The 12,719-nt window shown below is 43.0% G+C and overlaps 1 protein-coding gene across 12 annotated transcripts in view; it reads left to right on the top strand.

The window, feature by feature from the left end:
- Nucleotides 1-12,719, top strand: part of CFAP251 (cilia and flagella associated protein 251) — a 68,635-nt gene that overhangs the window by 12,050 nt on the left and 43,866 nt on the right. For all 12 annotated transcript variants that reach the window (XR_009497245.1, XM_059894260.1, XM_059894261.1 and 9 more), the window contains exons 6-9: nucleotides 4,508-4,619; nucleotides 4,877-4,957; nucleotides 10,913-10,990; nucleotides 12,281-12,331. Coding sequence is in view for 11 of the 12 variants with exons in the window: in XM_059894260.1 (XP_059750243.1) it covers nucleotides 4,508-4,619; nucleotides 4,877-4,957; nucleotides 10,913-10,990; nucleotides 12,281-12,331 (322 nt within the window). In the remaining variant the exon portion in view is untranslated. The remainder of the gene's footprint in view (nucleotides 1-4,507; nucleotides 4,620-4,876; nucleotides 4,958-10,912; nucleotides 10,991-12,280; nucleotides 12,332-12,719) is intronic.

Here is a 12,719-nt window from a genome sequence, read left to right as displayed (position 1 = left end):
ATCCTCAGAGACTCTCTATCCGTATAAACTCACATTCTGAGGTTCTGGGTGGAATGAATTTCGAGGGGGCGCTCTTTGACCTACTCTACTTACCCTACGGGATTGTGAGGAAGATCCAGAGCACAGCACCCGGCCTAGGATAGATGCTCACAGATGTGTGTCCTTTCGTAATTCCTGGTCCTAGAGGCAGAGAGCAGTGCTAGATTCACCGACAAGACTGTAAGGCCTTGGTTGGGTGTGTAGGGGGGTGGGAGGGGGTGAGGTGGGGGGTGGACAAGTCCAGGTGGAGAAGAAGATTAGGAGGAAGGTATGTTGAATGTCCTGTGACACAGGAGCTGCTCTCTCCCGGGTGACCGCTGGCCTCCCTAGGGCCGTATTACCTCATCATTTCCCTTGGCCGCTCTGACACCGTGTCCCCCTGGCCCTCGTCCTGCTCGCTGTCTGTTCCCTCTCAGACTCTTTTCGGCCTCATCCTCCTGTGGCCCTTCCTTAGCTGTGGCCATGCTCTCCAGCCAGGCAGGAGCAGAGCCAGGGTTTGAAACCGCGCCATCTTACTCTCAACAGCCGTCTCAGTGTTTCCTGTGTGCTGATGGGGGAGCTGCTAGAGGGCACTCCACCTGCACGTCCCACGGGCATCTCCTGCTAAAACGTCCAAAAGTCCTGCGCCTCCACCTCCAAATAACTTCTGACCCCACATCCACCGCCTCTGCCCGCCCTCTCCTGTGTGGGCCCTTGCAGTAGCCTCCTGACCGATCTCCCCTACTGCAGTTTCACTCTTCAACCCAGCCTCCGTGACACTGAACCGCTTTTAAATGTATATACAATTCACTGGCATTAATTACATTCACAGTGTTGTGCAGCCATCGCCACTCTTTCCAGAACACTCGCAGCACCCAACCAGAAAATCTGAACTAATGAATTCCTCATTCTCCCTCCCCTCAACGTCTGATCTACTTTCTGTCTCTAAAGATTTGCCTATTCTGGACATCTCATGTCTGTGGATTCATACAATATGTGGCCTTTGTGTCTGGCTTCTTTTACTTAGCATAATATTTTCAAAATTCTTCCATGTTGTAGCATGAATCAGTACTCCATTCCTTTTTATAGCTGTTTAAGATTCCATTGCATGGATATACCACATTTTGTTTATCCATTCATCTGTTGATTTTTTAAAAATCACTTTAATACATTTTAATTGGAAGCTAAAGTCTCCTTTGGCCACCATCTCCAATCCTAGTCCTCTAGGTAGTCAATTTGGTGTGTTTCCTTCCAGAACATTTGCTGTTGTTTTATTTATTTATTTTATTATCTTTGGCTGTGTTGGGTCTTCGGTTCGTGCGAGGGCTTTCTTCAGTTACGGCAAGCGGGGGCCACTCTTCATCGCGGTGCGGGGACCGCTCTTCATCGCGGTGCGCGGGCCTTTTCACTATCGCGGCCCCTCCCGTTGCGGGGCACAGGCTCCAGACGCGCAGACTCAGTGTTGTGGCCCACGGGCCCAGCCGCTCCGCGGCATGTGGGATCTTCCCAGACCAGGGCTCGAACCCGTGTCCCCTGCACCAGCAGGCAGACTCTCAACCACTGCGCCACCAGGGAAGCCCTTGCTGTTGTTTTAAATGCACATGTGTAAGGGGACTTCCCTGGCGGTCCAGTGGGTAAGACTCCGCGCTTCCACTGCAGGGGCCACGGGTTCCATCCCTGGTCAGGGAACTAAGATCCTGCATGCCTCAAAGCCAAAAAAAAAAATACACATGTGTGGCCATCATCATCTATCATCATGTGGTTTTTCTCTACAACATTTTGAGTGTGATCTTTTCCCACGTGCAAAATCCTAATGGGCTCCCCTGCTGCCTGTTGCCAGCTCAGCCCTTGTTACAGGGAGTACATGCTCACATCCTAGCCATGCAAACACCTCCCCCACGAAATCAAATTCCCGTCTGCTTGCCTAGTGGTCATCTCTAGCGATTACATGCTTTTCAGCTGCAAGAAATGGCACATCCACCTGACACACATGAGGGAAAGTCATCTCCTGCATCAGGAAGTCCTGAGGCAGGAAGGATGGGCCCCTCTGGTGCCTCTCTTCTCTCAAGCCTTTGCTGACAGCTCCCCTACCCCAGGCGGAGCTGGCCTCCATTCAAACAGTGTTTATCCTTTGCTTTTTTCTTGTTTATAGAGCTGTCTCCCCCACTAGACCGGGGGTGACTCTGGCAGTCATTTTTTAAAATTACAAAGTGAAGTGTATCTGTGGTCAACAATTAAAATGGTATGTCGATATGAGTTTTATGATATTGCAAATGATGACTCTGGGAACCCAGAAAGGATTATCTGGTTTTAGAATTAATATTCACCTTATTAAAGTGATAAATGGTACTTCTTCCTTGAGATTAATTCAACTTAAATCTTACTGTGTAAATCTAGCATATTTTTGCAATTGCCTGTAAGGGGGCTTTGATTAATGTTTGGTCTCACAAATTTTATTAACTCCTTTTAAACATTTTAAACTGCATTTAGAAATTGAATATATTCAGTTTCATCTTTAAGTTCTTTAGTAGTCTGATTAACAAATAAATCCTTCACCAGTACTTAGGTAATTCTTGTAAATCTAATAACTTAGACATAAATATGGCAAGTCCTAAGTTCTCTTAAGTGTTCTAGTATTGTTTATAAACCTAATACAATTTGAATTTAAAATCACAAGTCTAAATCAACTACAGACTTTCAATTAGAATCACAAATTAATCTGTTAGAGACTCTAATATGTTAAATTCTCTTAAACATGACCCATTCTTAAAAAAAGGAACAAATTCTCTTATCACAAATATGTTAAGAGTACAGGTCCAACTGACTTCATCTTCTCTGCATTTAATTCTAAATATCCCCGGGGATGAGATACACCTTCCCATGAAGAACGTCATTTTGTCATTCCCAACAACTTTAGGACTCCTTTCCCAAGGGAATTTTCGGGGCCACGTCTCAGTGGGATAAAATTTCTCAAGTGACAGAGAACCAGACAGGTCCTCAGCTAGGGCACAGACTTGGTTCCAGCCAATTGGGACACCGATGTGACATACTGAGGCCTGTGCATATTCTCTGTAACAAGGTCTCCATAATGAAAAACCAACGGGGGGTCTGCATAACCCGCGTTCAGGGATTAAGTCTTCCTACCACCCACTCTTCCAGTGGAAGTCAGGGACCCTCACCACATCACAGCTTACTTCCATCATTGCTTCAGCTGTTTCTTGCATTTCTTTGGCTCTCTCAGATATTCAGATAGCATCTAATTAAATTCTGCGTGTGTTAAGGCTTTGTCTGCATCTTACAGTTCTAAAGTCTTGCCAGTGACACAATACAGACGTGTAGGAAAAAAAAAAAAAAGGAAGTCCCCCTTCACCCAAACCTATATCCAGAGTCACCATGTAGTTTGGAGTTCATTCCTCCAGAGTTTTTTCTATACATATAAATACACACACACACACACACACACACACACACACTCTCTCTCTCTCTCTCTCTCTCTCTCTCTCTCTCTCTCTCAGGATGATGCTACGTCTACTGTTTTGCTATTTGCTTTTTTCCACAAAATTTTGGTCACTTTCCCAAATCTACCTCATTCTTTTGGAAGGTGGCATACATTTTCATTATATGGTTTACCATGATACTTTTTAAACAAATCCCATATTAATGGATATTTGTGTTGTTTCCAGATTTTTGCTATTAAAGCAGTGCCACAGTAAGCATGAATTTGGCATTTATCTCTGTTTACTTTTGCTATTATTTCTCTAGGAAAAAAAAGTTGTGGAATTGGCGGGTCTTAGGGTCTGTGCATTGAGGATTTTGACAGATGCAGGGAAGTTGCTGTCGAGAAAGCCTGTGCTTGTTTACACTCCCCCTTCTGGAGGAGGACGCCGGCTTTCCTGAAAGCTAGGATGGTGTCCTAGACATCTTGTTTCATGTTCTCATCCTTCACGCCTGGCACAGAATCAGCACTCGATAATGAAGGAGAGACTAGAGCTCCAGGAGAGAACAAATAGCACGTTTACATGCTGCCCTGAGTTAGTTTTTGTTTTAAATTTGAGGTAAAATTCACATAACATAAAAGTAACCATTTTAAAGTGAACAACTCAGTGGCATTTAGTATATTCACAGTGTGGTGCAACCACCACCTCTATCTGGTTCCAAAACATTTTCTTCGCCGCAGAAGGAAACCCTGAAACCATTAGCCTTCACATCCCGATCCCCTACCCTCTGGAAAACACACATCTGCTTTCCGCCTCTATGCATTTGCCTATCTTGGAGGTTTGATATAAATGGAATCATACAATATGTAGCCTTTGGTGTCTGGCTTCTTTCACTCAGCACCATGGTTTCAAGGTTCATCTGTGTTGTCGCCTGTGTCAGTGCTTCACTCCTTTTTTATGGCGGAGCAACTTTCCGTCATGTGGGTGGACCATGTTTGTTTCTCTGTAGCTGTTCTGTTCCTGACCTGGGTGTCCCCCGTCCTGTTTTGCAGCATTCCTGTGCACACGATATTCGACAGCTGCCCAGAAGGTGACGGCATCAGGGCCATGGCCATCACCCGCGACGCCAAGTACCTGGCGACCATCTCAGACACTGAGATCCAGGTACAGGGCCTGTCACGGCAGCTTCAGCGGCTGGCCCGCCTGTCACAAGTGTCCCCGCGAGCAGCTCTGCTCAGGCCGTGTGGCGTCTGTGGTTCTCTGGGTGGAGGGGGGTGACCGGTCAGGGGCTCCCTGCCTGCAGCTTAGCTCACTGTGCTTTGCTCAGTTAGTGGAAGTCACTGGCTTACCACAAGGGGTGTAGGTTCCTCCAGTAGCCTTCAGGAACCTTCTCACTCTCCTCTGTTTGCCATCACTTACAGAAAGTTTGCATCTGGAGGTGGACTTTAGCAGTGGAAACACCGGCCTGCACTCTTAACCTTCCCAAAGAGTATGGTTTTCAGGTGAGTTCATTTTGAGCCTGTAAGGATCCACCTAAAGGTACACTGAAGCCAGTTCAAAGCTACTTTTTGCTTTACTGGAGTTTTGTTATGGTGCACTAGAGCTTTTTAAAAACTCCTGTCCATGATCTCATTTTATTTTTGATGACAATAGCTAATTTTTTTGATCACTTCTTATGTGTCAGATTCTGCTAAGTTCTTTGCATACAGTATCTCATGTAATCCATGCAAACATGCTGAGAAGATGTTACTGTGGGATTCATATTGCTACTATTAACTATCAAATAATAGGTCTAAAGTCACCCAGCTAGCAGCCTTTCTTATTCTAGAAGCATGTTCTGAACTGCTCTTCATATAAGGGAGTTATTATTCTCGATTTGCATGAGGTGACTTGCCGAGGGCACCCAGACCATTGACTGTGCTGCTCTGCATCGTCTCATTCATGCTCGCAGCCGTCATTCACCTGCATTTATTGAGTACCTACTGTGTACCAGACACTGTGGTAAGTATGTACGTGGCTTGTGTGAACCAGAACCCAAGCAGGGGGTCTGGGTGACTGGCCTCAGCGAGGCACACATCATCATCAGCTTTACGTCCCTCTTCTCTCCTGCTCTCCCTCCGCCAACGTTCCTTTTTTTTTTTTTTGGCCACACCGCATGGCTTGCGGGACCTTAGTTCCCTGACCAGGGATCAAACCTGCACCCTTGGCAGTGAAAGCGTGGAGTCCTAACCACTGGACCGCCAGGGAAGTGCCCCCCCCAAATTTCCTTACTTCTCAAAGCTACCAGCCATACCTGGGTATTTAGGATGGGTTTTTCTATTGCTACCAAAAATGCGTTGGGGATTTTGATAGAGATTGCATTGAATCTATAGATGGCTTTGGGTAGTCTTGTCATCTTAACAGCGTTCGTTGTCTTCTGGTCCATAAGCATGGATGTCTTTCTGTTTATTTTATTTGGTTTTTTTTTATAGATTTATTTTACTTACTGATTTATTTATTTATGGCTGTGTTGGGTCTTCGTTGCTGCACGCGGGCTTTTCTCTGGTTGCGGCGAGCGGGGGCTTCTCTTCTTGCGGAGCACGGGCTCTAGGCGTGCAGGCTTCAGTAGTTGTGGCTCACTGACTCTAGAGTGAAGTCTCAGTAGTTGTGGCGCACGGGCTTAGTTGCTCTGCGGCATGTGGGATCATCCTGGACCAGGGCTCGAACCCATGTCCCCTGCATTAGCAGGCGATCCTTAACCACTGCGCCACCAGGGAACCCCTATTTTTATTTATTTTTGGCTGCGTTGGGTCTTACTTGCAGCATGCAGGATCTTCATTGAGGGACGCAGGATCTTTCGTTGTGGCCCGCGGGCTTGTCTCTAGTTGTGGTGGGCGGGTTTTCTCTTCTCTAGTTGTGGTGTGCAGGCTACAGGGCATGTGGGCTCTGTTGTTTGCGGCAGGTGGGCTCTAGTTAAGGCATGAGAGCTCAGTAGTTGTGGCACGCGGGCTTAGTTGCCCCACAGCATGTGGGATCTTAGTTCCCTGACCAGGGATTGAACCCGTGTCCCCTGCATTGCAAGGCAGATTCTTTGCCACTGGACCACCAGGGAAGTCCCCCAACTTAATTTTTGAGGTTCATCCATGTTGTTGCATGTATCAGAAGTTTGTTCCTTTTTATTGCTGAATAGTAGTGCATTGAATGGATATGTCACAATTTATCCCTTCACCGAATAGATAACTGAAGGACATTCGAGATTTTTCCTGTTTGTGGCTATTGAAAATAGATCTGCATGAACGTTTATGTACAGGTCTTTGTAGGGGTATATGCTCTCATCTCTCTTGGTCATTATCTTTGTTTTTGAAGGATATTTTTCCCTAAGTAGAGAATTCTAGGTTGGTGGTTATCTTCTTTTAGTACCTTGAAGATATAGGTATCATTCCATTGTCTTCAGACTCACATCATTTCTATTGAGAAGTCAACTGTCGATCTTACTGCTACCTTTTTGAAAGTTATGTCTCCCCTCCCAACCCCACCTTCCCCAGCCATTGTCTCTCTCTCTCTCTTTTTTTCGGGGGGTGCTGTGCCTCACGGCTTGTGGGATCTTAGTTCCCTGAACAGGATTGAACCTGGGCCTTGGCAGTGAAAGCACTGAGTCCTAACCACTGGACTACCAGGAAATCCTTAGCTATTGTTTCTTTAAACATTATTTCTGCCACATTCTTTCTTTCCTCTCCTTCTGGGACTCCAATTACATGTAAGTTAGACCTTTTCAGCTTGTCCCATAGGTCTTTTATTCTTTTTTCTGTTCTTTTGTGTCTTTATGCTTCAGTCTGGATATTTTCTCCTATAATTTATCTTCCTTTTCTATTAACTATTTTTTTGGCTATATTTAATTTTCTGTTAAACCATATTTTGTGTTTTTTATTTTTTACTTATTTTTAAAAAATTAATTTATTTTTATTATTATTTTTGGGCTGCCATGGGACTTCGTTGCTGCGTGCAGGCTTTCTCTAGTTGCAGTGAGTGGGTGCTAGTCTTCGTTGTGGTGCATGGGCTTCTCATTGCGGTGGCTTCTCTTGTTGAGGAGCATGGGCTCTAGGCGCACGGGCTTCAGTAGTTGTGGCACGTGGGCTCAGTAGTTGTGTCTTGCGGGCTCTAGAGTGCAGGCTCAGTAGTTGTGGTGCACAGGCTTAGTTGCTCCACGACATGTGTGATCTTCCTGGACCAGGGCTCGAACCTTTGTCCCCTGCACTGGCAGGCAGATTCTTCTTTTGTTTTCTTTTTTTTTTAAATAAATTTATTTATTTTCTATTTTTATTTTATTTTTGGCTGCTTTGGATCTTCGTTGCTGTGCGTGTGCTTTCTCTAGTTGTGGCGAGCAGGGGCTACTCTTCATTGTGGTGCACGGGCTTCTCATCTCAGTGGTTTCTCTTGTTGCAGAGCATGGGCTCTAGGCGCATGGGCTTCAGTAGCTGTGGTTCGTGGGCTCTAGAGCGCAGGCTCAGTAGTTGTGGCGCATGGGCTTAGTTGCTCCACGGCATGTGGGATCTTCCTGGACCAGGGCTTGAACCCTGTCCCCTGCATTGGCAGGCAGATTCTTAACCACTGTGCCACCAGGGAAGTCCCGTGTTTTTTCTTTTTTCTTTTTCTTTTTATTTTTCTCCCACCCTATGCTTTATTCACTTTTTTTTATACATCTGTATTGGAGTATAATTGCTTTACAATGTTGTGTTAGTATCCCCCATCCCTTCCCTGTTGAGCCTCCCTCCCACCCTCCCTATCCCACCCCTCTAGGTCGTCGCAAAGCACTGAGCTGATCTCCCTGTGCTATGCAGCAGCTTCCCACTAGCTATCTATTTTACATTTGGTAGTGTATATATGTCCATGCCACTCTCTCACTACGTCCCAGCCTCCCCTTCCCCCTTTGTGTTGTCAAGTCCGTTGTCTACGTCTGTATCTTTATTCCTGCCCTGCCACTAGGTCCATCAGTACCACTTTTCTAGATTCCATATATATGCGTTAGCATACGGTATTTGTTTTTCTCTTTCTGACTTACTTCACTCTGTATGACAGACTCTAGGTCCATCCACCTCACTAAAAATAACTCAATTTCCATTTCGTGTTTTTTAAACCATTTTTTTTTTCAGATCTAGAAGTTCCATTTGATTTTTTTTTTAAATAGAGTTATCTGATTGCTGATCATCAGGGAAATGCAAATTAAAACCACAGTGAGATATCACCTCACACCTATCAGAATGACCACAATATAACAAATATTGGAGAGGATGTGGAGAAGAGGGAACCCTCGTGCACTGTTGGTGGGAATGTAAATTGGTGCAGCCACTGTGGAAAACAATATGGAGGTTTCCCAAAAAACTAAAAATAGAACTTCCATATGACCCAGCATTTCCACTCCTGGATATATATCTGAAAAAAACTAAAAACACTAATTCAAAAAGATACATGCACCCCAGTGTTCGTAGCAGCATTGTTTACAATTACCAAGATATGGAAGCAACCTAAGTGTCCGTCAACAGATGAATGGATAAAGAAGATGTGGTACATATATATAATGGAATACTACTCAGCCATAAAAAATACCTGGATCTCCTGGGGGTCTCTTTCTGTAGATTACTTTTCTCCCTTGTTTTCCAGTTATTTGGACATGTCTTTTTCCTATGCCTGGTTATTTTTCATTGAATGCTAAATGTTGTGCTTTAAAAAGAATAGGAATAATTTGAGGCTCAGGTTGATAATAACTTCCTCCAAGGAAGACTTACTTTTGCTTCTTAGAGGCCTTTGGCAAAGTGGTCACCTCGATCTAATCAGAGATTGAGGTGATTTGAGGCTGATTTTCAGCCTTTGTGAGGCCTCATCCATGCACTTGCTTTCACCAGTTCTTCACCCCACCCAGGCCTTTGTGTTGTCCTGAAATTGATCATCTGGCATTGGCATTGGTAGTTTACATTCTTGAAATGAGGCAGCAATCAGCAGGCAAGGAATAAGAGATGGGGTGGGAGAGGCAGGAATGGAACTTAAAAAGCATTTCTCGGAAAGCAAATACCATATGCTAACACATATATATGGAATTTTAAAAAATGGTTCTGATGAACCTAGGGGCAGGACAGGAATAAAGACGCAGATGTAGAGAATGGACTTGAGGACATGGGGAGTGGGAAGGGTAAGCTGGGCCGAAGTGAGAGAGTGGCATGGACATATATACACTACCAAATGTAAAATAGATAGCTAGTGGGAAGCAGCTGCATAGCACAGGGAGATCAGCTCGGTGCTTTGTGACCACCTAGAGGGGTGGGATAGGGAGGGTGGGAGGGAGACGCAAGAGGGAGGGGATATGGGGATATACGTATACGTATAGCTGATTCACTTTGTTATACAGCAGAAACTAACAAACATTGTAAAGCAATTATACTCCAATAAAGATAAAAAAATCAAAGAAAAAAAAAAAAGTATTTCTTGGGACTTACCTGGCAGTCCAGTGGTTAAGACTTCACCTTCCAATGCAGGGGGTGCGGGTTTGATCCCTGGTTGGGGAGCTAAGATCCCTCATGCCTCAGCGCCAAAAAACCAGAACGTAAAACAGAAGCAATATTGTAAGAAATTCAATTAAGACTTTAAAAATGGTCCACATCCAAAAAAAATCTTTGAAAAACAAACAAAAAAAGTATTTCTCCAACCCATCTCTCATCCATCTCCTGCAGCCCTCCACGTCAGGCTGCAGCCGCCCGCCTCCCATGCGTATATCATTTCAAGACATACACCTTGTCTCCCCAGGGATTTCTCACTTGTTGTTACTTAGTTTCCGCAGTTCAGGTTTCCTTCACTTTATAGTGTCTGCAGGGTTGATTTTTGGGGAGGGAGCCAGGCAACCCATGCTACACACCATCTTGGCAGGAATCAGAACCCCCTTCCAATATTTTGCATTCGTTCCAAGTTACCTTGTGGCCCTGTTAAATTTAGAAATGAATACACAGCAGTCTTTGTCCAAAAGGACACAGAATAAAGGTTATTGGTGAATACTAGTTTACTTTTGCTTGCTCCAATTTACAGATGATGAATTATAATAAATAAGACTAAATAAGAAAGGAAACACGTTTGAGACCATTACTTTTAACACTCAGTATTTAAATTATATTCCTATTGCTTACAAAATGCCATGTCTGTTTTTTTTTCTTGTTTTTTTGTTTTGTTTGTTTGTTTTTGTTATTTTGGCCATGCCACGAGGCACGTGGGATCTTACTTCCCTCACCAGGGACCGAACCCGTGCTCCCTGCAGTGGAAGAGTGGAGTCTTAACCACTGGACCACCAGGGAAATCCCCCATGTCTTTTCTGTTTTATATTCCTACTCAGTTATTTATTTTAATTAAAAATATTATTTAACTTTAACATTCAGCTTAACCAGAGAGAAACAGAAAATGTATTGTAATGTAACATATTTTCATACTTTATATTTCAGAGCTACCTTACTTTTAATCCAACAAATAATAAAGAATTGGTGAGCAATAGTAAAACACAAGCAATATATTATATGTGGGTAAGTAGAAATATTTTCATTTGTTTTAAATGTATAAACAAGTATGTGTTTATTCTTTGAGTACAGATCTTTTGGTAATGTAACAATATAGTATCTACTTAGAAAGCAATAAACATATATTAAAATGTTTTGATTTAATTATAGCATTTATTTTAGTCCCATTGGAAATTAGCATATTAAATCAGAAGCAGATAATTTAAATTTCATTTAATTTTTTAAAGTAATGTGGCAAATATTTATTTGAATATATTTAAGGTCTAAAATATGTTCAAGATCAAGGGTTTTTCAAGATCTTGGACTTTATTTCCTTTTAAAAAGGAATTAGCAAACAGATTGGCCATATATATACTGACACAGGGCAAAATCATGAGATTAAAAAAAACTTCAAAAGTTAAACATAAAATTACCATATGACCCACCAATTTCTAGGTATATACCCCAAAGAATTGAAAACAGGCATTCAAACAAATGCTTATGCACAAATGTTCCTAGCAGCAGCATTATTCACAATAATCAAAAGGTAGAAACAAATCAAATGCCCATCAACTAATGAATGGATAAACCAAATGTGGTCTATCCATATATGGAATATTATTGAGCCATTAAAAGCAATGAAGTACAGACGCCTGCCACACCGTGGATGAACCTTTAGAACATTATGCTGAATGAAAGAAACCAGACACAAAAAGCCACATACTCTATGATTCCATTGATATGAACTGTCCAGAATAGGTAAATTCATAGAGACAGAAATCAGAATGGTGGTTGTCAGGGGCTGGGGGGGATGGGAGGTGACTACTTAATGGATAGAGGGCTTCCTTTTGGGGTGACGAAAGTGTCCTGGAACTAGAGGGAATGATGGTTGCACAGTATTGTTAATGTACTAAATGGCACTAAATTTTACACTTTAAAATGGTTAATGGTTAATTTTATATTAAGTGAATTTTCCTCAATAAAGAAAATGCTAAACAAAAACACATTGAATTGCTGATTTTCAGTGACATTCATTCCTTCAAGTATTAATTATAGCTTCAAAGCCTTATAAATGTAGAATTCAGATTTGCATTAACTACCACTTAGTCACAATCATTTGTGGCATTTTTTATGTATTTACTTTTCTTTCAGAATGTTTCTAGATGCCCCTAGAGACAGCAGGTTATCCTACCTGTAGAAATTGCAAAGCTCTGACCCTGTTCAGATGCATTTGTTTTGATTTTTGCTGTTATGTAGCTCTTCTTTTGGAAACCAAGTCTTTTTTTAGTAGTGATTTTTTTTTTCTGTGCTTATCAGTATGAAGAGGGAGATATACTTGTTCACAGTGCCCCACTTTTAACAGAAAAAGTGAGTATGCCTGTTGTGCTTTTTTTTACATCTGACTTTGTGGAGAATAAATATGTGTGTGTCAGCTTAGTCATTTTGGGCTACTCTTTGTATGTCTTTATATTGCAAAATGATTTGAAATTTTTACTTAGGTCCTTTACCACACTGAATGGCCAGTTAAAAATAATGGAAGGATTGTTCAAAATAATATGGAATAAAAATAAATGGCAGGGACTTCCCTGGTGGTCCAGTGGCTAAGACTCCGCACTCCCAATTCAGGGGTCCTGGGTTCGATCCCTGGTCAGGGAACTAGATCCTGCATGCCGCAACTGAGTCCGCATGCCTCAATTGAAGATCCTACACGCGGCAACAAAGATCCCTCGGGCGGCAACAAAGATCCCTCGGGCCG

This window comes from Balaenoptera ricei, chromosome 14, assembly GCF_028023285.1.
Source record: "Balaenoptera ricei isolate mBalRic1 chromosome 14, mBalRic1.hap2, whole genome shotgun sequence".
NCBI classification, from domain to species: Eukaryota; Metazoa; Chordata; class Mammalia; order Artiodactyla; family Balaenopteridae; genus Balaenoptera; species Balaenoptera ricei.
This window is presented reverse-complemented; position numbering and strand designations above follow the sequence as displayed.